Below are 25,414 nucleotides of genomic sequence, written 5' to 3'. Positions count from 1 at the left end.
CAGATTTACTCTTTCCTCAGAGCTAGGTCCCATGGCTCATGACACCCCAGATGCAGCCAGCAACCACTCGAAGCAAGATCCAAGACTCCGCTCTGGCCACCTGCTCAGAAAAGCACTTTCGATATATATTTATCAATTTGACATCCCAGCGGTTGTCACATAGACCAAATATGTGAGACAATGTCTTCCTTATGAAAAATTTTGATTCTTCATGGCAATCGGGTTATATACACTGTTAGCTTTATACACTGATACAGTATCTATATATCACAATGCCATGTGTGACAACTTTGAAAGTGATCTTTTAAAAAACAATTAAGAAATCCAGGTGAAGAGGGATTAAAAATGTTTTAATTGTTGAAATACATCGGTAAACTGAGTAATCTACATTGCAGTACTAAGTGGCCACACATCCCCAAATAAAGAACTTTCCATACACCCCACGAACCATCAGTCACAAATCCTCGAAGAGAGTATAGAATTAACATGATGAGAACGGGAGCATCGATGGATACGAAGGATCCAGGGTGACATGAGCCTTCGGCTAAAGAAAACAGAAAGTTAATCGAAACGCGCGTGGGGCATGCAAATTTCAGTGGCTTATTTTGAAATATTGCAACATAAGACACACCGTTCCTAACTGAAGAAATTCTCTGACGCTTAAATAAAGCTGAAAACCAAAAGGTAAAAAAGGGAAAGAGGTAACAGTAAGAATCAACTTAACCATTATTACAGCTAAAAATTAACCTGACCTAGAAATAGTGAAAGGTAACACACAAATATATTACTTTAGGGAGTTCACGTATAGTGCCTTAGTATCTGAAGTCATAACTAGAATAAGGATTTTGTTATATAAAAGCTATCAAAAAAGTATCAGTGAAAAGACATGATCTTCATGAGCTGTGTTGAGTGGCCAAGGTGACGATGCTGCCAGGCATAGCAGGCTGGCTCCAGGCACCAGCTTGTGTCAGCTTGTCTTCCGCAGGCGGACCCCAGAAAGTCCCATCTGCCCGTGTACTGTTCACCCACTTCCTGTCTAGCACCACAACGTTCAACATGTACCCATGTTTCAACTACAGACTTAGGAATCTGGGTGGGGAGGGGAGGCGAAGCAGGTGACTATTTAGAATTTCCTTGGGAATTTCTGTGCACATTATGATGTCCCATGGGGTGCAATTCCTTCCAAATCTTAACGAGCAAGCTGTGAAGACAACAAACGTCAAAGGGGGAAAGAGTTAGCGAGCTTAAAAAAAGTACAACTCAGGGAAAACAAATATCAGCTTCAAGCTGATTTTTTAGCTGATAATTTCAGCTAAATTATTTACTTATTCTTCCTTTCAGTAAAACACACATTCAAGATTCACTCAATACTTATTTAAGTCTAAATATGTGGCCAGCACAGCGCGAAGCACTGATGACACATATATAAAGAGACAAAGAGCAGTGGGGAAAGAGACTTACGGGCTTAGAATTAAAACATGACATGATAAGAGGCACCTGGGTGGCTCAGTAGTTTAAGTGTCTGACTTCGGCTCAGGTCATGATCTCTCGGTTCGTGAGTTCGAGCCCCGCGTCGGGCTCCGTGCTGACAGCTTGGAGCCTGGAACCTGCTTCAGATTCTGTCTCCCTCTCTCTCTGCCCCTCCCCTGCTCTCACTCAGTGTCTCTCAAAAATAAACATTAAAAATACACACACACACACACACACACACACACCCATATATATATGATATGATAATGCCCAGACCAGCTGCACATCAACATCACCCAAATTAAAGACACAGACCGCTCAGCCATAACATCGTTTCTTTCCTACTTGGCCAAACCCTGCTGGCAGAGGTGTAGCCAACCGCACTATCTCCAGCTCTCCCAGGGGAATCTGCTTCAGCCAGGCCCTCCATGGGCATCTGAGAGCATCACTCAAGCTTGTCTGGGCTGGGAGTACTCCACACATCTAGACGGGCACAACTTTCACCCAAGACTCGTCTGTAGAAGAAACTACACTTTTGTAGCAAGACAGAAGTCTTGCAGGAGATTCTGAAATCATTCCACAGTTTGTTTCAAAAAGTAACCAAATTAACCTTGAGCTCTGGTCACTGAGTGGCGTTATTTTGAGAGATTCTGTACATGCTAGGTCTAAAAAGTCTCCGATCCTTTCCATGAAGTATTTTTCTCTGCAAAGGACAGTCTTCTTGGGGTTTCTGAACAATAACTTAAGCCCAGAGAGCCATGAGCTCAGACATATCACAGGGAAGTGATGCTTAGCAACTACAGAAAAAGGAGAGCCTTTCAACTTAGAAAACTTCTCAGGCGATTCAAAGAGAGTGGGATGGCAATAAAATAGTATGTGTTTATAGTCATGAGCAGTAAAGAGGTATTTTAGAAGTCGTGGGCTGGTTTACCAGCAAGATTGTTAAATTGTTATCAGGGAATTTCATATACACAAAGTCGAACCACCATCTATCTTGTCCAGCTGTCCCATGAGAAAACAGATATTGAGAAAACCTGAGAGAAGGTAAGGGCTTCCTCTAAGGTCATGCGTTAGTAACAGAGCTCCTGAGTCTCCTGATACCCATCTCAAGACACCTCTTTCCACTCTATTCCTGTACTTTTTGAAATACAACCCATTTTGAGGAGAATAACATATGCTTGCTTGCAATTAGATTCTTTTCTACTCGAAGCAAATAACAAAAGCATTTCTGCACAGGGGAAAACTAGCAGGGAATCTAGAGGGTTAGAACTCTATTAGAAATTCTAGAAACAGAGGCGCCTGGGTGGCTCAGTTGGTTATGCATCTGACTTCAGCTGAGCTCATGATCTCGTGGTTCGTGAGTTCAAGCCCTGCATTGGGCTCTGGGCTGACAGCTCAGAGCCTGGAGCCTGCTTCGGATTCTGTGTCTCCGTCTCTCTCTGGCCCTCCCCTGCTCGTGCTCACTCTATCTCTCTCTCCCTCAAAAATAAATAAATATTAAAAACTACTAGAAATAGAGAATCTCTAGCCAATTCCCAAAAAGAAACTCAACACTCTATGACGTGGTCATGGGCACCAGGGAATAAAGCTCCATGATGCTTTTGCCTTGAGGAGAAAGTCTTTGAAGAAGTGTCTACCCAAGATTGTTGTACATCTTGTCAGGGAGAAACTGATTACGGTTTCTGTGTCCCCGTCCCCCAGTGGGAAAGCTTATTTGTCTGCACCTGTAAGCTTATTCTGTGATCCCTCCCCATCTCAAACACCAACTCCAGTAACTGGCCATGAGCAAGAAGTTGGTTGAGTCTCAAATCAGTTGTGCTTTGGGTCTGCCAAAGGCTGGATTCCGGTTACAAAAAACAGTATGATGGAAGATGATGATGACGATGCTAATGATGACAACGATTGCAGAAACTACCATTTATTTCATACTGAATCTTAACAACACCCTTTAAGCTAAGCATTAGTGCCATTCTACAGATTATAAAACAGAGGCTACGAGGGGAAAGTAACTTGCCCAGCTAATAAGTGAAAGAGCCTGAATTCAAATCCAAGGGTGTCTTACTCCCAAAGAGAATGGGCTGTCTCAGGAGAGAGGGCATTCCTGATCACAGGATATTCAAGAGGCTGGATGTCATTCAGCAAGACTGAAAGGCAGCAGGGATCTAAGCATCATATGTGTCATTGGACAGGTGGAGTGAGACTTTCTGCCTCTATGGAAATGCTACTGGGGATCTTTTAGAGACCGGCACACATAGTGAATAAAGGAAAACTTTTTTCCTGTCCTTGTTCTTGCTTGTCTTATGATAACTCTAACTCTAAGCTCTCCACCAGGATAGCAGGTCCACAATGCCTCATCTTTTACACAGTGGTTGCTTCTGTGCATACTGGACATGTTTTGTAATACCCAACCTGTAAACTTGGTCTATGGTTTTACTCTTCCCACCTGCATAAGGGCATCTCTGTATACTGAGGACCGCCCATCTCTACATCTCTGCTCTGTATGAACCCTGGCTACTGCCGAACACTTAATATTGATCCTGATCTAATTCCCAGTCCCAGCCTCTCTGGTCTCTCCCTATCTGTCATTTCCAAAGTCTCAGCCCCTCAGTTTTTGGTAACGAAAAGTGACACCTCTGTGTTTTAGATAAACACTTAGCTTGTTCTTACTAAATGAATTAAGTTGCATTTGAAACAAAAAGAAATGAAAAATAAAATTAACTGCAAAGAAAACTGATCTAATTATCAAAGACCCCTCTACAATATCACATGCTCCATTTCATAGAGTTAACCCCAAGATGTGACCCCGCCTACCTAATCTTGAAGTTCAAGATTTCTTAGAAATACATAGCAATAATATCTATTCATCCGTATATACATAGCAATATCACTCATCATCAAGGCTAAATATGTACAATTACTTAGAAAACATACAGTACCTCTTGATCATTGAGTCATGATATTTTCTTCTAATCTTAAAGAGAAAATTAAGAAAAGTTAAACGACCAGATTATAAAGAACATATTCTAGTTTCCTATAAAATGATGAATACTAGTGACATATATGTATGTGCTAGTCCAGATCATAAAGCAGAGAAATAACAATGAGAAACAAACAACTATAGTATGTTACAAATAAGGTAACATAGCCTGTGTGCAAATTATACATATTAACAATCCTTTCAAACTATGCCCCAGACAACTGTACGGTGGCCGATAATGAGCACTCTTCACCACGAGCCACACATTTAACAAGCTAGCTGTGAGGCTGCTGTTATGCATGCTATCATGAAAAAGACATCATTAGCCCCACCATTACTACTTATTAAAACAGAAAAAGGGACCGCGCTTCATTTACTTATACAATAGGCAGTTGTTTTTTCATCCGATCATCAGACCGCCACCAGCATATAAAAGGAATATATTACAAGAACTTACCTTTATGTTCTAGAACTCCGTAAGCTTACTGAATCATTTGCTATCACTGTCACACCAATCGTCACTGAGGTTAACAATAAATTTAAACTATCCGTGGGAAAAAAAAAAATTTAACCCATGGAGCATAACCACAAATAGACGCTAAATTTTGCCCTGGAATTACTCTCACGATGTGGGTGCCGATTTCAACCAATGATTACAATGGACAGATAATGGCTTTTCTACATGGTTAACTGCAACTAAGTAATACGTAGGTTAGGCTGGGCAAGCTGAAACATAAATTTCGTATCTTCCCCCACAAAAGGAACAGATATTTAGAGAAAGTAAGTATCACAATTTTACTTACTTTTTCGTACAGTCTTTGTTTGATTGGATACCATATTGACAGCTTCAGATGGGAGACCAACATATACTCCTCCATAGTTTCTTCGTGAAAAGAAGCAGATACAGAAAAATCAGACCAATATTAAGGGAGCTCAATATTTGCAGAAAAGTGATAGAAGCTTGGGAAACTGCCAACAATTAGAGAATTATTAAAATAACTCATGACTTTTCAAAAGTAGAATTTGGAATATAATTGCCCTTGGAAATACAATGTTTTCTATGTTAAAAAGAAGCTCTACATGAGAAAAGAAAGCTGTGTCCATGGAATTTTTTGATATTTAACTTGGAATGGAAAAGAAAAAAAGAAGTTGGGATTTTTGTAATTTAGTACAGTAATAAATATCCATAGAGTGACATGGTAGTTAATGAGTCAACAGTCGTCAAGAATTTGGAGTGGTCAATGTGGTAGTTGCTATGGGCACACAGAAATAATTCCCTGTAGGTACATATAAACATAAAAGGAGGGGAGAGAGAGCTAACGAGAAATGAGAGTAGAGTGCAGCCAACCAGAGGAGGAGAGGGAGGGTGGAGGTGAACACCTCCTTCATTGCTGCGACAATGAAGGAAGTCATCAGTTAGGGAGAAATAGCACATCCAAAGGCCACAGGATGGAAAACAGCTATGACAGGCCATGTGTAAAAGACAAAAATCGAGCATGCTTGAAAGCAAGGCCCGTGGGGCACCTGGGTGGCTCAGTTGGTTAGGTGTCCGACTTCGGCTCAGGTCATGATCTTGCTGTTTGTGAGATCGAGCCCCACGTCGGGCTCTGTGCTGACGGCTCGGAGCCTGGAGCCTGCTTCAGATTCTGTGTCTCCCACTCTATCTGCCCCTCCCCACTTACACTCTATCTCTCTCAAAAATAAACATTAAAAAAGAAATTAAAAAAAAAAAAGCAAGGCTTATGAACTCTGGGCAAGTTCTTTTTCAGATCACATGCTCCTACCTATATTCTCTGTGCCAGAAGTTTTCTGGGTGTAACCAATGCTATTGGCAATGCACTACAGTGTTAAATTACATCCGTGAGTTCATGAAAGACAGACAGAATTATTCACTTAATTAAAGCCAGATTCAATATCAAACATACCTCCTCTTGTCATCTTCCGTTATCGATTCTTCTGTTCTGAAAGGTCAAAAATATCTGCTATGAGCCATTTGGTCACATTGCCACAGACTTTATTTTTTGGTTATAAAAAGAAGAGAGCTACTGACTTAAAGTCAATTTTGCTTATTCAAGTTCTTCCATCAAGTATTTCTATAACACTCTTGTTTCCACCTCAATCATTCATGCACTAAAAAAAAATGTCATTTTCTACTTAACAAAATGTGCAAATCCAGCAAATGCCAAAAAGTCCAACCGCTAACAAAAGGACAAATGGACGGCAACCAAGATTGGAAAGAGCACACTAACACAGCCTCAGGAAGCCTGGCCTCTTGTCATGGGTGTGCCACCAGCACAGACGGGCTGTGGGCAAGTTGCCAGCCTGCATCTCATCTGTAAATTAAGTGGCCGACCAGATGCCCAAGGTGCCCACCCTCCAGTCCTAGGGTACTGTGATTTTGTGATTCTCATGCCACTCGGTGGTACAATTCTCTCTAGGTATGAGAGATTTCTTTAGTGCAGAAGAGTGTTACGTTAGTTTGACTTCCTTCTATATAAACGGGCCATTTTACATATGATCTACTGCACAGAGAAGGAAGAAATGTTTAAAAGGTGACCTTTAGAGGAGATCGCAATTTTAAAATGTACAGCATCTTTCCTTGCATGAGAGGAATCCATATTCTACTGATACTCCTTGGCATATTTCTAAGAGGATAGGGAAGATTTCCCTCAAGCACTAGTTAGCATACATAAGTTACTCTTCTTAAAGGCAAAAAACCAAGATTCAAATGTATCTGGCTGAATCCAACATGTAATCCTAAAGGGCTTTAGGATTTCAACAAGAAAGAATGAATCACTGAATCTTCTAATTTTAGGGATTGTCTGATCGTGGTTTCATCCATTTAAAAGTTGGGAATGCTTCAAGTGAATATGTACAAGAGATTTTGCTTCATTGCAACCTCCAGTAAGTCTCAAGCCTCTGCAGAAGGGAGGTGTAGATTTGGAAATCACCCGTTGAACACTGGCCATGCCCACAGCTACTACTCCGATGGAGTGCAAAATCCATCTTGAGATCTAATTTATCCAGATTGAGCACATAACCTAAATTTGCCAGATAACCGTCAATTTCATTCATTTCTTGCTAAAGCTGGATCGTTTTTTAATTCAAAGGTGTCAAAGTCATACTGTATTAGAAATGGTGTTAAGCTTTAGTGAGGTGGTATACAAGGTGTTGTTCACCACTTTTAATTAAAATGGATTTATAACTCGTTAGTATAGATAATAGGGCAATGATGGTGACTAACTGGTTCGAGATTATTAGAACTGTTTACCTTGGTCCCAAATGGCTAATCCCATCATGATGTTGTTTCTGAAGCTACTGGTAGGTTTGGACAAATACAATGTCTCATTTTCTGGCACAGATATTTTTTTTTTCATATCCAACTCTGGATAATTCTTTCTTAATTCTTTCTCCCCTTGCCTGATTCTGCTTAAGGATACACTAAAAGTTTTAAAATATATTTTAGCTCCCCCAAATATAAGAAAATAGTAAATTATTTTTAATCTACTGTCTCTTATAAAGTATTCAATATCCTGAAACCTACTCTGTGCTCTCCATTATAAAATTAATCAACACCTTGTACATCTAACTTGCAGGAAATGATAATGCAGCTGCCACAGATACTGGGTGATAAATTAAGCTTCAGACAAATTACTAAGTCATTAAAAATACCATTTATAAAGACTTATTAGATACCCACTCTTTGAAGCCTTCAAATACGCTATAATGCCTGCCTTTGTATATATGCCCCCACGTATGAGGCCGCTCCTTCATCTGTTCCTTCCACACACAATTATTCTACAATACAAAGACCACATGGGTAAAAATGGCGGCATGTCTGAGTCTCTCCTGTGTGTCACACACAGGGCAGGGCACTTCACAGGCATCTCACAGGGCACCTCACAACAGCTCTGCGAGTTTCGACCTGGGGAAGTAGGTTCACAGAGCCGTGTCATTAATAAATATGTGAGCCAATTAATAAATATGCGAGACCAACAAGCAAGACTGACATTTAGACCCCGCCTGACACCAAAAACCGTGCTCCGTGTTCTAATTCATCACTTGTCTCTCAAATAGGAAGATGGAAAAGTCAGAACGTTGCCAGTGACAAAACAGCAGGTGGCCACTCCCGACCTGGGACCTGCCTCCACACCGCTCTTGCAAAAGCTTTTGAGCATCACCTGGCTCTCACAGCCTCCTGTGGAACTGTGCAGGCATTCTGCTCGTGCTATTACCTGGCTTCCTCATCACACGGTGGCTTTTAGCCACGTTTTCAACATGAAAACCTGAGGCTCTGAAAGGCTGAGTGAGTAGCATGACCAAGGTTACAGAGCCAGGTAACAGAGCCAGAATTCAAATCTCAGTTTGTGTGATTCCGACTCCTGTTTCAGAAACTGTGAGCCCATACGCGGGTATATCAGAGAAACACCCCCATCTACCAAGCTGGATCTCTCCAATTTTTATCACTCCGTTTAAGGGAAGAGGAAAAAGTAAGACAGTAAAAGAGTCTTAGTCAACATTTTGTTGGCATTCGGAGAAACTTCTAACTGCTCCAGGGGCAGTCAATCCTCACAGAACTTGCTGAATTGCTATACAACTCATTTTTATACAAGTTTAAAAATTGTCCTGATGGACAGTTATGTTAGAATCTATTCATCTGAACAGCCAGATCCAGACTGAGGTTAAATCAGAAAATGGTGGTTGGTCTAAGTCCAATCTCCTTGTGAACTGACAGGTCCGAGCCAGTGTGGTCAGATGCCTGGGAACCAAATGCTGCCCTGCCCGTGGCCAAGTGGACAGCATCCTACCAGCTGGCATAATGTGGTCCTGACCCAACTGCATTAGAAGAAGAAATGGTCCATCAAGCAGCAGCAGAGATTCCTGAAAGGTCATTTCTTACTGAAGAGAAGTGGACATTATCTTGGAGCAGTCCAAAACTTGGGGTTGAACTTACTATATACTGCTAAGCACTTACCAAGCCTTCAGAATTCTAATCCTTGGGGAAATTCTTAAGTTTTGAAGAATGCCCTTGCTGCTTAAATATCTGGGCTGCCCCACATGTACACCATTTTAAGGAATCATTGGGTTTTGTCTCCTTATACAACAAAATTTGGAAAGATTTTGTTATCAACCCGCCTTAATAATTCATTGGCAGATATTTTCTCAGACGTACAGGTGTCCAAAAGAGCTTCTGATGAGCACGGGATGACCCAGGGGCAGCCTGTGTCTCTGACTCAAAGGCAAATCAGTTTTACATTTTGGTAAGCCTGTGCCATCTCCTTTCGGACACATGCAGATTTCTGTTTGGTTTCCGAAGTCATGAAAATAGTCTGTGGTCGTCTGTCAGTCCCACTGATCCAGAACACCAGGCTGGGAACTGTGCTCAGGCCAGAGTGTCCCCCACCCCCACCCCCACCCCCACCCCCACCATGGAGGAACTTCTATTTTCCACTGAGGACTTGATTATTTTTCTTTTCTGGTCACTACAGTTTAAGTGGGAGGGCAGTAGCTACTGTGAGGCCTGCAGCTGTGAATGTGGCTCAAGTACTAAATCTGGTCCCCCAACCGGTGAAGGAAGTGGAGGGAGCCACACCTCCCCCAGCTTTGTGTGAACAGCAAGCCATGGACAGATGGTCTAGAAGGTCCTCAGCACTACCCTATACGCTGCCGGCACTAAAGCAGAGAGGTAAGGGCACAGAATGAGACGGCTCCAGCCTCGAACCTTAGAGAGAAGAGCCTGAAGCCTGAAGCCTGAATTGTTCCCTGCTAGAAAACATCAACAGAGTGAAACCTAGGCCAATTCATGGCAGACAAACTGGAAAAGAGGATAAACTGCTTTGCTGCCCTTAAGCCCCGCCCTCCTCAGGTGCTAACTGGTCCCAATATCTCTACAAACTCAGCCTACCCATAATCTTGTTCCCTTAGAAAAGGAGCAAGGACACAAACATCAACCAGGCTAAATCCCCCATCATGGTAATCCACTCCCAAAGAATAGTTCTGAAACACAGTTCAAGAGTCAACGCCCAGACAGCTACAAGCAGAGGCACTGAAAACTGGGAAATGTACCAGAAACAGGGAAGAATCCTTGAGGATGAGGTTTCTACTAGGAGACCCAAACACGGAGTTATAAGAGGTAAGGGACCAGCTACCATAACCAAATCACCTACAAACAAAAAGTGAAAGGTAATTTTTACTGACTCCTTTCCCCTCCATGGAGCCAAAGGCTGGGGTCAAGGAGAGGGAGGGAAAACCAGCACAGATTACCAAGAGGTCAGGAGTGATCTGGAGACAACTATATGGCATTTCAAGACAAATTCTGCTCCTGCTCGGGCACCTGTGCAGGACTCTGTCTCCTCTCAGCTGTGACCTCTCGCTTCCAAATCCTGCCCCTCCCCACACCCTGGGCTGTGGGGCTGGGACTCTGACAAAATGTTCTCCTCCGCCGCCAGTCTCCCTATTAGGTTCCACCAAAGGGAATGCTAGAGGGACATAAAAAAGAGACATAAATGCAAAGGAGGGAAAGAGGGCTGCTCTTTCCAGCTGTGCTCTGTCCCTGTCTGCATCAGCCCAGCAGCTGGCTCCAGTCTCCAGAACAGGCCACGGATTACAACATTCAGATGTGACAGCACCGACCTGGCAGTGCACACCCCACCCCCACCCCCACTGCCTCAGAAGCCTGGGTCCCAACCCACAGACTCCTCCTCCTCCAACTCCCAGATTATGACGGCCCCAACCTCCTTCCTTCGTCACTCCAGCCTGAGAAGTGGTAGCCACTTCCTGCTATTCCCACCCCTGATCAGTCAGCTTTCCCTATCCTCCAAGACCCGCTTAACCAACTCCTCATAGTGAATTCTTTCAGTTAATATAGTTAATGTGGTTTACCTTTTCTCTGTGTGGATGCTAACCCATACATTACTTGGAGGCAAGAGGGGTTTATCTCCCACCTCCTGAATTGAAATGTCTTACTGAAGCACCAAAAGCACTTGTGACTTGCTGTTTATCCAGGTCAATGCACGGGACCATTAGGATGTGCTGAAGGATACCAGTAAGATCAGGATATTGTAGAACAGAGGATGAGGGGAAGCAGGGGGATCTATGGAACAGAGGCAAAACTGTGATGTATACTGTTGGCCTTGCCAGGTAAAAGCAAACTGCTTCTGTACTCCTTGCAAACTGGTGCAGAGAGAAGGGATTTGCCACACCAAAGGCTGCATAACAGGGGCTAGAGGCTACACTATTTTCCATAAGGACACCACACCTTGAATGGCAGCTGAAATTGCCCCTTCACGAAGTTTGCAATAATCAAAGTCACTCTCTAAAATAAACCTCCCTCCTGGACAGACCAAACAGGCAAGTTAAATGGGGATGTGAGAAGTATCTCCGTGCCATCATTTTATCAAGTCTTTGGTGCTGGCACTAATTTCTGCAGTTCCCCCTAGAGATGCTGTATCCCTTTTTGTTTATTATTCTAGTAGGGAAGGAAAATTCCATGGGCTTCCACTTGGCCCTTCCTGCCATGACAGTCATTACTTTGCAGGTCAAGGAGCCAATGGGTGGCTTCTCCCAGTTGCCAAATATGTCTCCTCTGATTATGAATTCAAGAACTAAGGAAAAAACCAGAGCATGGGTCTCCAGGCTACTGGGCACACTATAATTTGAACATTAGCCAAGTTTCCTATCATAAGCCCACACATGGACTTCTGGGCTACAGTGGCATTTTTGGGTCCTCAGGAATTAACATCAATTTAGAGTCAGTATCTAGAAAGCTCTAAAAGGTCCAGGTACTTCCTTTTGCTCTGGACACAGCTACTCTAGTAAACAGACAAAGGTCTCTTGAGAAGGTGTGGAGAAATACCTACAGTATATACAGGTGGCAGTGACAAAAGTTCCCTCAAGAGAACATGGCCTCAATCACTGGGAGTCTGACTTGGGTTGGGAAACTGGGTTAAGTGGCTATGCCTTTCCACTGTAATGACTCAAATTAGGTTTCTGGCTCATAGACCAGAAGTTTTCCTCTTATAAAAAAATACAGAGAGGGAGAAAATGACCCTTTAGAAGGCTATCCTTCTAATTTATCCCTAGACAGGCTGTAATCCACCAGCTATCATCAGAGCTCCCTCCAGGATGAGCCCCTGTGCCCCGTCATCCCAACCCTGCTATCTATTATGGTAAGTGTGTCCACCTTGTGGTTAAGTTCCACTACCACTTGGTAGACATGCGATCCTGTCCTCTGGGATTCTGTCATACCACATGAGATAAAGAGCCCATCTCAGGGGCACAGCCACCTTGCAGAGGACCACCCCCTTAGTGCTTATTGGGTACACCCTCTCACTATGCATTCCCCAATTTACTCAAAGCTTAGTGGGGATGGGGGGCGGTGTCCTCTGCAGTGGGGAGCAGGTCATATTTGAGAAATTCACACCAATATCCCACTTTCCTTAAGCCTTTGGATTCCTTCCTCTCCAGACCCCAGGGAAGTTGTGACCTACTCTGCCCCTGAATAGAGTAAGCTCAATGATGCAGAGTCTCGCCAACCAGGTTAATAAACTGTTAGAGTCCCCACCATGCACCTGAATTATTCAATACAAAATCTCTGTTAAATACAATACCAGCCCCGTATATATTCCTTCCACCTTGGTCTCACACCCTTAGGTCCATTTCCACACACGTTCCTTCAGTTCCTGGTAATATAAACTACACAATCCTGCAATTACTTTGTAGTATAAGCTCTTTCCTATAAGACACAAAGTCAGGTCAGACTTTGTGTCTGTCCCTTGGGAGCACATGGAGCTCTGACTCTATCTGTGTGTCTAGAGGAAAAGAAGGGGTGGACGGAGTAGGTCTTGAGGACAAGCAGCACCTAACCAAACCACCTCCCCAGATGAGGGGACCCTATTCCACACCTCCCCACGTAGCCAGGCTATTCCTTTCCCAAAGGCACTGCCAGGAAAGCCAGAAGTTTCTGTCTGGCAAAGATGGGGAAAGACAAGTCAGCTTTGTTTCACGTCAGTTCTAACGCAGGCCAATCTAGTGCTCTAACCAGAGAAGTAAGAAACAGAAGAGGCTCAAACAGCTGTCTCTATTAGAACTGGAAACTGAAAAGCTGTGAAGTACTCCTTCAACGTGGAACTGAATCTAAAACAGTAACAGAAAAAGCCCTTCCATCTGACACCGTTTCAGTGGCCTAACACAACACGGCAAGAAAGTCACGGCCCTCTTCATTTCTTGTTTCCCCAACTCAATAAAGAGTAGAGGGGGAAGGAAAAGTGTGAAGAGGCAGGCAGACTGTCTTTTTTTTAATGTTTGTTTGTTTGTTTGTTTGTTTGTTTAGAGAGCTTGGGGAGAGGGGCAGAGACAGAGGGAGAGAGAATGTCAAGCAGGCTCCATGCTCAGCGTGGAGCCCAACGTGGGGCTCAATCCCACAACCAGGAGATCATGACCTGAGCTGAAATCAAGAGTCAGACACTCAACCAACTGAGCCACCCAGGCGCTACCCACCCCCCCCCACCCCTGCCATTTGCCCTAATGCACAAGGCAAGAAAGTCAGGGCCCTCGGGGCACCTGGGTGGCTCAGTCAGTTGAGCGTCCAACTTCGGCTCAGGTCATGATCTCGAGGTCCATGAGTTCGAGCCCCGCCTTGGGCTCTGGGCTGACAGCTCAGAGCCTGGAGCCTGTTTTGGATTCTGTGTCTCCCTCTCTTTCTGCCCCTCCCCCACTCGTGCTCGCTCACTCTCTCTCCCTCTCTCTCTCTCTCTCTCTCTCTCTCTCCCCCCCCGTCAAAAATAAATAAACATTTAAAAAAATTAAAAAAAAAAGTCAGGGCCCTCTTGATTCCTGGTTTCCCCAACTCAATCAAGAGTAAAGGGAGGGAAGGAAACATGTAGAGAGGCACATAGGCTGGCTTTTTTTACTCAGTGGTGTAAGCAAACACGTATTTGAATATGTTTAAGGGTCTGGAAAGGCCAAGATTTAAACGCAGTTTAATTTATGGCTAAAGTTACAACTTCAAGTCCTCTGTTAGCAGGGACGTGTGTCCCACTCAGTGTCAGTGAAGGGAGAGGCACAGGAGAGAGATTCAAGGAACAGAACCTGCAGGAAGGGGTTCGGGTACAAACATGGTCCATTCTGCAGTCATGCCTAGGACGGCCTTAGAAGGAAGACTTACTTCCGTCATGCAAAGAGCAAAGGAACAAAGTAGTACTAACAGCCTTCCATTAATTTTAACAAGAAGGCACTCCATTTTCTGCTTACGTGTGAGCCACTACTATGCAGAGCGCACTTGCGGGATATGCTTGTTTTCTCCAGAGGGGGCATGACTGAAAGCCTGCTGCTAAATGGCTTCCTCTAGTATCAGGACAATGCTTTATTTCTAATCATAGACAGCATTCGAAAATGTGTGGAAAGTGACGTCATATTTGAAGAAATGTAATAATGAAATCATTTTTAATCACAAGCTCACACCCCATTTTAGGAGGAAAACCTTTTAAACCACAAGAACATTTCTTACAAACATATGGAACATAACAATTTTGGACCAGGTTTAAGAAATACATTGGGCATTTAATTAAAAATGGGTCTCCGTCCGTTAACAAAAAGTTCAGCTTCCTTTATCAAAGAATAGATAGATGTTTGCAGGCAAAGAATGTGTCGAGGGTAAAGCCACCCCTTGGGACTCAGGCTCACAGGCTCTGACTCAGATTCTCGGTCACAGCGTCAACCACCATGTTTGCAAAGACCAGGGTTACTGAGGGTGGACCACAGGTGAACACATTTGCCCCACTTTGGGGATTGTTGAAAAGATAACTCCTCCGTTAGTTTAAAAATGACACACCCTTGCAGACTAGTAGACTGGTTACTGATTCCTATCTCACCAAAATTGACCCAGCCCATGACCCTCCCACAGGCATGGCAGAAAAAGAAGAAGGAAAAAAAAAAAAAAAAACCAACCGACCAACGGCAACCACCACAACTGAGCTCACAGTTTCAAAACTGCTTTCTTCTATCTCAGCATTTCCATCATATACTTCTAGCCTACTTCCTGTGAACCTGCTAAAGCCAGCACAGGGTCCCTCCTACCCTTCTCAGATTCAGTGTCTATATGGATCCACATTCTCTAGGTAATGGCACACCCCATCTGCTTCATACTAGCTTTGAGGACCTTTCCTAAATAAACCAGAGAGACTGGATTTCCCCCTAAACATAAATAAGCTCTGACTTTTTTAAAGTCAAGATTCCAGAAAACGAGCCGCCTCAAAACCAGCTACGTGTCTGTGGTCAGTTTGGGGCAGGCTGGCTCCCTTCTGCCTGTCCTTTTTTGCATGAACATATTTGCGGCCGCCTATTTAAAACCAACTATCTGCATAGAACACTTCAATCTTTTAGTTTATTCTACTGGGATTTCAACCCGATCAATAACTATCACTTTAATGAAGAGAAACCTTATTCAGAGTCACTCTATCAAATAAAAACCACTACTTTTTCATCCTCAGTAATACCTGGTAGTCAAAATATTTTCGTCACTATTATTTGCTTGGTTTCTGGGTTGTGTAGAATAGCTATCCCAAGTGACCTAAAAAAAAGAAAAAAAGAAAAAAAAAAAAAGGTTCCGAAGATAAAATAAATGGAACCATGGCATGGATACATGATGTTCACTTTCAAGAACAAATACAGATGATAAATATTAGCCAGCAAGCGAGCCACTCCAATTATCATCTACTGTTTCAGCCTCGCCACAGCTTGCCTTAAAATTCACAAAGTTCTCATTTCCCTAGCCTTCCAAAACGAACACAGTTGTGTGGCAAGGAAATGATTTATATTTTTACTTACTTATCAAGAAAAATGTTCTAAATATAGAGCTTCTTATTAGCGATAATCTAACAAGTAGAAAAAAACAGCCTGCAGTCTCTTCTTTTTCCATATTTGCAGTGTTGCTAAAGAGGCCAAACTTATTTTGATTTGTAAACAATAAGATTTAATATGGAAACCTCTGGAGACCATGTGCGTAGCTCTAATTGTCTATTTTTAGTTGCCATTCATGATAATATTCTGGAATTGGTTTATTAATTGACAATGTTGACTTCCCGCTGACACTACAGCTCCCTGGATAAAGTAGAATCATTTAATTTGCTTTATAATACGTTCTTTTGATGACTCCTGCTTTTTAAGTGTGATTCCAATCAATTCTACCAAACACTTAATTACGTATTTTGGAATATATGTAATCTCATTCATTTCTTCAAGATTTCAAAACTTCTTTGAAGAGTTATCTTTAAATCTCTCTTCTTGTATGACCCCCTTGGCCAATATTGGTCCTGTTCTTTCTTCCAGAATGTATTACTGGAAAACATGAATAACATTCATTCTTTGTATAGGGGCAATGGATTGAGAGCCAAACTGCAATTCCCCCCCCCTCCTTCTGCTCTCCTTCTAAGAAACACACAGTGCTTGGGATTATTTTGGCAATGGCTGTAGAAGCATCATTTGTTAAAGACAGGAATGTTCTCTCCACCTCCTTATCTTAAGAAAACTTGCTTTTCCCTGATGGTATCACTTTTCTCAAAATCTCCCAGTGTCTCCAAACAGGAGATGAAGCCAGCAGGCTCCCAACCTCCCCGCAGAGCTCTTTCAGATAGGGCCAATGTCACCTTCATTCAAACACTCTCCTCTGGACACTGGAACCCTGCTACGGCAGCCCCAAATACACTAAAGATTTTGGCCCTGACCCAGAGGTTTTCTTCTGAACCATCATTATCTTGGAGTATTTTAAATTCCATGAAAATCACCCAATCGACCTTTGCTTCGCATTTTGCTGACTTCCCCTATTCCAACAACTTTTGTTGCTACTCTAATAACTCCCTCCATGGCTGCTCTGAAGAGCTTAGTTCCTGGAATTACTTCACCTCTGACATTTTACAGCAGACAATCTCACTCCCTAGAGGGGGGAAAAATCATTATTCCGATCTTCCCCTCTCCCCGCATCCCCAAGAAGCCTCCAGTCCAGCCATCCGCCCACTCTCCCCATTCATCAGCCCCTTAGGCTCCCCCTTTCCAGCATGTGCCTTGCAGCCAAGCATTTCATCAACCCTTGCTGGTCACACCAATCTCTGTGTCCCGGGATGAACCCACCCATCTGCTTTCTGTCTTCCTGTTCCTACTGCACTGCCCTACCTAAGGAGAATCGAACCGTGTACCGACAGGCAGACAGCGGGACTGCGTGGTTCTGAACTGCAGCTCTGCGCTGGGTCTTCTACTGCCAAGTGTTTGTGACAGAGCCTCTGCCAAGTCTTTTCAGTGACACTTAAAACATCAAACACTTCTAACTCCCATGTATAGGCAGCAGCAAAGCATAATGCCAAGTATCATCCTGGGATACTAAATATACTGTACCAATAACCATCACAACCCTTGAGCAGTTACTTAACCTCTCTGGGCCCCATATCCTCATTTGTAAAATGAAGCAGCATTACTGTCTCCATCAGATCGTCACGGGTACAGAACGGTATAACATAGATTCTGGAAATCACTATATGGCATACAGTCCTCAATAAAGATAAGCTCTAGGAACTGAGAACAATGATGACGATAATGATGAAGATGGTTGCCCTGTACACTTACCATCATCCCAATTTTACGGCTAAGATTACGGAGGACACCGCCACCCGGGTAGCTCAGTCAGTTACGCGTCCAACTCTTGATTTTGGCCAAGGTCATGATCTCACATCATTCGTGGGATCAAGCCCTACTTCAGGCTCTGCACTGAGAGAGCAGAGCCTGGTTGGGATTCTCTCTCTCAAAATAAATAAAGTTAAAAATAAAAAATAAAAATAAATAAACGGGGGTCTCTCTGCCTCCAAAATGCATGCTTTTTCACTGTCACTTCCACACCATGCACCTCAACCTCCTGCTTCTTCACCAATACACTCAGGTTTGTAACTAGGAGTAGAGAGTGTTCAGCTGACACCGGTGCATTAGACATGAGAAATTCATAAAGGATTCCAAGGACACTCGAGATGAAAGAGTCATAATCTCATTTTAATTTAAAAAGCAGAGCTTCAATGTATTTTCTGTTAATTCATTCTGAGATATTCTCTGTAGCTGCTACCTTCCAGAGCAATGAAATTGCTTTGTCAAGAACGGAATCCTCATGAAAGGTCACCATACAAGTTCTAAGCAAAAAAAGTATTTGAAATACCTCATTTAAGCTGAGTGGCTATGATCTTTTATTTTCAGTAGCAAACATTAAATTAGTGTCATCTTCTTTAATACTGTTTCTTACTAAAATATGTTTGTAATATTCTTATAAATATCGCTTAAAATTTGAATAAAGAGATGGAAATTGACCTAGTGCAGAATGTACTTTGCGTATGTTTGCCCCATTTGGGTAACAGCATCCCAATTTGTCTGTAGTGTGAGGACCACCACTCTCCCACTCTTTGACCATATATGGTCAGGTGGAGCTAATGATGCTGATTGGCTCCAGTGGTAGACACATGACCCAGGCCTGGCCAATGAGAAGCCAACATTCCCCTGGCTCACTGGTTGATTCTGAGAGAGGAACATGACCTCATGCACTGGCAGGGAGAGTCCTAGCCCTAGGATTTTTAATCATACTACTGGGAAAGAAAAGCTCTTTTTCCACAGGAATTATTATTATTATTATTATTGTTATTGTTATTGTTATTGTTATTATTATTATTATTATTTTAAGTATCTCACTACCCAGCACAGAACCCAACACAGGGCTTGAACTCATGACCCTGAGATCATGCCTTGAGCTGAGATCAATAGTCAGACGCTCAGCCGACTGAGGCACCCAGGCGCCCCTCCACAGGAATTATTAATCTGATAAGATAAAAAGTTGGCCATCTCCATCACTACTTGGGAAAGCTTCCTAAGAATGGAGCCTAAAACAGGAAAGCAGAGATGAGTTTCTTCCTGTCATTTGATCACCTGGATCCAGCTGTGACTAGGGCCAAACCCCTGGAGCTTTTCCATTACACATGCCAATAAATTCCTTCTTGTTTGTTTGTTTAGGCCAGTTTAAGCGGGGCTTCTGCCATTTCCAACCAAAAATATCCCAACACAACCGATTTGTGCCAAATAGCTAAGAAAATTCACTGAAATAAGGCAAAAAGCATGGTTGATTTTTGCAGGTTTGTGAAAGCAGCCAACTGTCATCACATGGAATCCACATCTATTTTGTTTTGCATGTTACAGCACTGTGATTTAATTTTTAAGAGACAGAGGGAGAGAGAAAAAGAAAGCCTCACTCACTGATACGCATGCATCTGTGCTATGGTGATTACATTTCTCTACAAGCATATTTCAGAGATATTGCAGGCTAGGTTCCAGACCACGGCCATAAAACAAGTATCACAATAAAGCAGGTCAAATGAATGTTTTGGTTTCCCAGTGCATATAAAAGTTATGTTTGCACTATATTGTAGTTTATTAAGTGTACAATAACATTATGTCTACAAAAACAATGTACAGACTTTAATCAAAAAGTGCATTATTGTTAGCCATAATCACAGATCACAGATCACCATAACAAATATGACATTGAAAAGGCTGAAATATTGAGAATTACCAAATGTGACACAGACACGAAGTTGCAAATGCTGTTGCCAAAAAAAAAAAAAAAAAAAAAAGGCTCCCACAGATTTGCTTGACTCGGGGATGACACAAACCTTCGATTTGTAAAAAATGCAGTATCTGCAAAGCACAGTAAAGCAAAAATGCAATAAAAGGAGGGTATGCCTGTATATCCTCACCCAGGCTTCCCTCCACATCTCAAGTTACTAAGGTTAACTTTCTCTCTAAGTTGTTCAGCCCTTCCGCCTCTTCTGGGATTCACTTCCATCAAATGGTCCCTCTTATCAGAGATGACACCCTCCCCAAACCACCCTCAGCACATCTCACTCCGCTGGTTTCCACCCTTCCATCCATGGGCACTTAGAAAATAAACAAAAAGCAAAACAAACTTCCATCCACACACACAACCGAGCAGAAATAGAAAAATGAAGAAATTGAAGAAAATTGTGTAAAGTGTTCATGATGGCTGTTTCTGGTGGTATGATAATAGCTATTTTCTTTTTTAAAAAAATATTTTTCTGCACTTTCCAAATTTTCTAGGTATTCCTTTTATAACAGAAATACACTTTGGGGGCGCCTGGGTAGCTCAGTCAGTTAAACCGACTTCAGCTCAGTTCATGATCTCGCAGTTTGTGGGTTCGAGCCCCCATCGGGCTCTGTGCTAACAGCTCGGAGCCTAGAGCCTGTTTCCGATTCTGTGTCTCCCTCTCTCTCTCTGCCCCTCCCCTGCTCATGCTCTGTGAGTTAAAAAAAATTTTTTTAATGGAAATACACTTTTTAAAAATATGCTTCCTCTTTTCTTTTTTTTTTTTTTTTTTTACCTTTTTTAAAGTTTTTATTTAAATTCCAGTTAGCTAACATTCAGTGTATATTAGCTTCAGGTGCACAATACAGTAATTCAACGCTTCCACTCATCACCCTCTCTTAACCTAACACCAGCCTTCCCTCCCTTACTGGCAAACATTTTAAAACGAAAGACCACACACCATTTCCCCGCTCCTCACCCATTTCCACCCTGACCCAATTACTACTCACAGCACTCAGTGGAAACTACAGTCCCCCCGGTGACCCGTGTGGCCACCACGCCACATCCGGTGGCTTCCCTTCCCCCTTTAGCCCATCTGCCTATTTGGAGTGTTAGCCATCCCTTCCCTTGGCTCAAGTTTGAAACCACAACACGATCCTCAGGTTGCCCTTCCTTTCCTTCTCCATTCTGTCAGTCAACAAACCTTAATCCTATTCCAAGAGTACTTTGAACTCAGAGCAGCTCTTCTCTTTCCCAGGGCTACTGCTTGCAGTCTGCCCCTCCGTCTGCCTCCCTCTTAACTCCCTCACCCCCTTAACTCCCCATGCGTCCACTCTTCCCCCAGCTCACAGACTGCCCTGCCTTGGGAGTTATCACCCTAAAAGCTCAAACACAATCTTTGAATTCCCCACCTTAAAATTCTAATGGCTCCTGAATGCATATAACATCAAATGCAATTACTGGCCTGGCACCAAAGGCCCTTCACAAGCCAGCTCAGGCCATCGGCCTCGTCTTGCATCTCTGCTGAGCATGCCCTCCAGGCTCCAGAACAAACTGACGGGCTCCTCACAGAAGAGCTGAGGCTCTCTTGCACCCATGTGCTTCTTGTCATGCTCCTCTGCTTGGGCTGCCATTCTTCTCTTCTCCACACGAACTCCTATTCATCCCTCAAGACCCAGACCAGCATTAAATTCTGACTATTTTAATAATTAGCACCTATCACTCTATTTTGGTCCCCAATAGACAATAACCTACTAAAAGGCAGAAGTATCATTTTATTTGTTACTGTATCCTGGCTTCTTGTCTACAGAAAAGAGGCAAACGGGAAAGAAAAGGCAAACCTTCCCTAGAGAATGGGTTTTTTTGCTATACTAAGAGAATGATTATAGTATTTCTCACTTCTAAAACTAAACCATAATGCCCCCAAAAGACTTTTATGTTCTCTGCATACTAATATGATGGTTGCCCTACATGAAGTCCTGCACTCTTAGCACCCATTATATAATTTTGGCCTCTTCTTTTGGTTTGGGATCAGTCTCTCTAGATTAAAAAATTAAATCTTCATGGGTCGCCTGGGTGGCTCAGTCAATTAAGCGTCTGGCTCTTGATTTCAGCTCAGGTCACGAACTCATGGTTCATGAGTTCAAGCCCCACATCAGGCTCTACACTGACATTGTGGAGCCTACTTGGGATTCTCTCTCTCCCTCTCCCTCTCTCTGCCCCTCCCCTACTCATGTTCTCAATCTCAAAGTAAATACATAAACCTAAAAAAATTAAATCTTTGGGGCCTAGGCCTAGGTGCCTCAGCCGACTTCAGCTCAGGTCATGATATCACGGTTCATAAATTCGAGCCCCGTGTCAGGCTCTTTGCTGACAGCTCAGAGCCTGGAGCCTGCTTCAGAATCTGTGTCTCCCTCCCTCTCTCCCTGTCCCTCTCCTGTTCGTTCTCTCTCTCTCTCTCTCTCTCTCTCTCTCTCTCTCTCTCTCTCTCAAAAATAAATATTAAATTTTTTTTAATTAAATCTTCATATTAAAAAGTTTAAATTGTTGGGTGGCTCAGTCGGTTAGGTGTCTGATTCTTAATCTCAGTTCAGGTCTTGATCTCAGGGTCGTGAGTTCAAGCCCCATGCTTTTAAAAAAAAAAGTTTTAAGTGTCTTTATTTCATAGCTCCTTGTTCATTCATAGTCAAGATTTATAAATATTTACCTTCTAGTTAAAAAAAACAAAAGAACACTTTTAAATATACCTTTTGTGCAAGAAAAACTAATACTATAATAGTCGTTAACTTTTTCCAGTTTGCTACATTAATTTCTAAAAGAGTCAACCATTAACTAAAATTATATCTTTCTAGGACATATAATGAAGTATATATACATAGTCACAGAAACTTTAGATCTGGAGAAGTTAGGATTTCAAAAGGTAATTAAATTACCCATCTCATATAGCTAGAATAGTTAATTCTGTTGACAAAAGCATCACTAAATTTTATTAGAAATTTCCATGCCTCTTAAAGAAAGAAAAAGTCAAGCTGTCAATCTCTCTCCTGGAACAGAAATGACGGCATTCATTTGGCAACTGTTCATTGAACACCACCTTCAAAACACAATACTAATAACTATGGGAGACGTTCCAGATGGGTAAGACATTTCACTTCCCTCACTGCCCGAGGAGGACAAGATAAATAGCTACAATATAAGCCCAATTCGATGTGTCATTAGAAAGGTCCAAAATGCTATAACATTTGAGAAGAAAAAGACACTCTATCCAGTTGAGAGATCCAAGAAATTCTTCCCACAAACAAGACATAAGCCCTGAAGAAGAGATAGCATTTTTTTATAACAGAATTGAGGGAAAAAAATGCCATTCCAGGCAGAGGGAACAGCAAAACACAAGGATCAGAGGCAGAACACAGGAGGTCAGGGGGCCCCTGACAGAGGCCTCACAGAGCAGGACTCAGCTCACTTCCCATCCTTAGCCTTGCTCACCCCAACTGCAGTGATTCCTTCCACCTCATGCAGAGTCTGTCAAATAAAGGCTAAAACATAAATGGCCTTCCTGTTCCCAAAGGATTCTGGGCTCAATCCAGCAGTATTGGAGAATAATTGCAAATTTTTGAACAGAGGTCCTACAAGGGCAGGGGAGTGCCTGAGGAAATGAATCTGGCAACAATGTATAGAAACGGAAGGGAGGCGCTGAGGGAGACCAAGATACAGCAATGACAGGAATAAGGTCAGGATGCAGAAGCTGTTGTGGCTAAAAGTTGTGGGAATAAACTCAAACGCTGCAATCAGGAGTTTGAAGCAATGGAGACTCCTTCTTGGGTACCTGAAGTCCCACATAAGGTACATATTTAACTCCTGAAAAACAATCCCATTCGAATCTTCTCTGAATCTTCCCTATAATTAAACAAAAAAAAGTCTGACTCTATTTTTGATGTCTGACCACTGACAGCTTTCAAGTCTGACCACTCCCCATTTCGCCTCACACCAGTGCGAGTGGATGAGAAAGCAGGGACGTTACTTCCTTAGTGCCAGTGAGGACAACAAAATCAGGCAGGCCTCTCCCCCCGCACACGAGCCCCTCAACCAGCCCCACTCCCAACCCCAATAAAAACCAAAGCCACTCACCGCCACCCTCTTCCTTCACTCAAGCTGATGGGCCAGGTGGGTGCCTACTCTTCTCCCCCAGAAAGCCTCATTATGTGTGTAGAGTAAGAAATCTTCCTATCCTCCTTGGTATGTGTGTGGTTCCATCAATATTACCATCCAAACTGGCTGGGGGGTGGGGTCCATCCCACTCTCCACGGAGTAACCACAAACACTCACTACGGCAATGTCCCTTCTGTCCTAGATGAGAGGTATTAAGACGCAGAGAAGGGGCATGATGGAAACACTGGAAGGGTTCCTGAGCTCCAGAAACCTCTCCCAGGGAGATACACGCCCCTTTATCAATGTCCTGTGGTGTAAAGGATCAACTCAATATTGACTCTGTTGAATGGTCACATACATTCGCTCCAATATCTAATTATCAGAGGCACCCGGTGGTCCGTTAAGCATCTGGTCTGTTAAGATGCTTAACAAGTCCGTTAAGCATCTGGCTCTTGATTTCAGCTCAAGTCATGATCTCACAGTTCGTGAGTTTGAGCCCCGCATCAGGCTCTAGGCTGATGGTGCAGAGCCTGCTTGGGATTCTCTCTCCCTCTCTCCCTCTGCCCCTCTCCCTGCTCATTCTCTCTCTCTCTCAAAATGAATAAACTTAAAGAAAATTTTCAATTTTAGTTCTAAAATTCAGTGTGCATTTGATAAATGCTCGCTCCAGCCTCTCCCCACTGGCTAACTCTACAGCATAGTCATAGGAGCTATGTGCTAAATTAATTCGCCCATAACCACTTGCTTTCAAGTAGAAGAAATTTTGGCCTAAGTTGGGAAGGAAGCACAATTAAATGTTTCCCTTCCTGAAAGTTCTGAGTTACAGTGCTAGGGTAACTGAAAGGCTAAAACGGAATAATTAATAACACAGTATCATCCTTCAAATACCACTTTAGTTATACACCAGATGAAACTCTTGATTTTTATACAATACAGCCAGTATTCCCATGTCTTTTCAGGCATACCTACATATATTGAAAAGCCATGATCATGAAAAACAGTGTCTTCCTCAAAAAGAGTTTAGAAAATCATAATATTAACTACTTACACATCTTTAGCTGCTCCCGCAGGGCCTAGGGGGAAAAAAAAGGTTTGCATTACTGTGACAGAATTGCTACAAAAATATGAATCCCGATACCCATCCAAAATGATGTTCTAGAAGAGACAAGTTGAAAATATGTTTCAAAAAGAGCACTTCA

At 42.8% G+C, this 25,414-nt stretch overlaps 1 protein-coding gene across 1 annotated transcript in view; it reads right to left on the bottom strand.

Moving 5' to 3' along the window:
• Positions 1-329: 329 nt before the first annotated feature.
• Positions 330-25,414, bottom strand: part of CB4H12orf75 (chromosome B4 C12orf75 homolog) — a 38,630-nt gene continuing 13,545 nt past the window's right edge. Inside the window, exons 2-5 of the mRNA XM_023257397.2 lie at positions 6,373-6,408; positions 5,251-5,330; positions 4,407-4,441; positions 330-1,201 (exon numbers count right to left, since the gene is read on the bottom strand). Of these exons, the coding sequence (XP_023113165.2) occupies positions 4,437-4,441; positions 5,251-5,330; positions 6,373-6,408 (121 nt within the window). The 3' untranslated portion in view covers positions 330-1,201; positions 4,407-4,436. The remainder of the gene's footprint in view (positions 1,202-4,406; positions 4,442-5,250; positions 5,331-6,372; positions 6,409-25,414) is intronic.

The sequence above is a fragment of the Felis catus genome, chromosome B4 (genome assembly GCF_018350175.1).
Source record: "Felis catus isolate Fca126 chromosome B4, F.catus_Fca126_mat1.0, whole genome shotgun sequence".
Taxonomy (NCBI): Eukaryota; Metazoa; Chordata; class Mammalia; order Carnivora; family Felidae; genus Felis; species Felis catus.
Note: the sequence above shows the minus strand (reverse complement) of the source record. Positions and strands in the feature narration are given on the sequence as shown.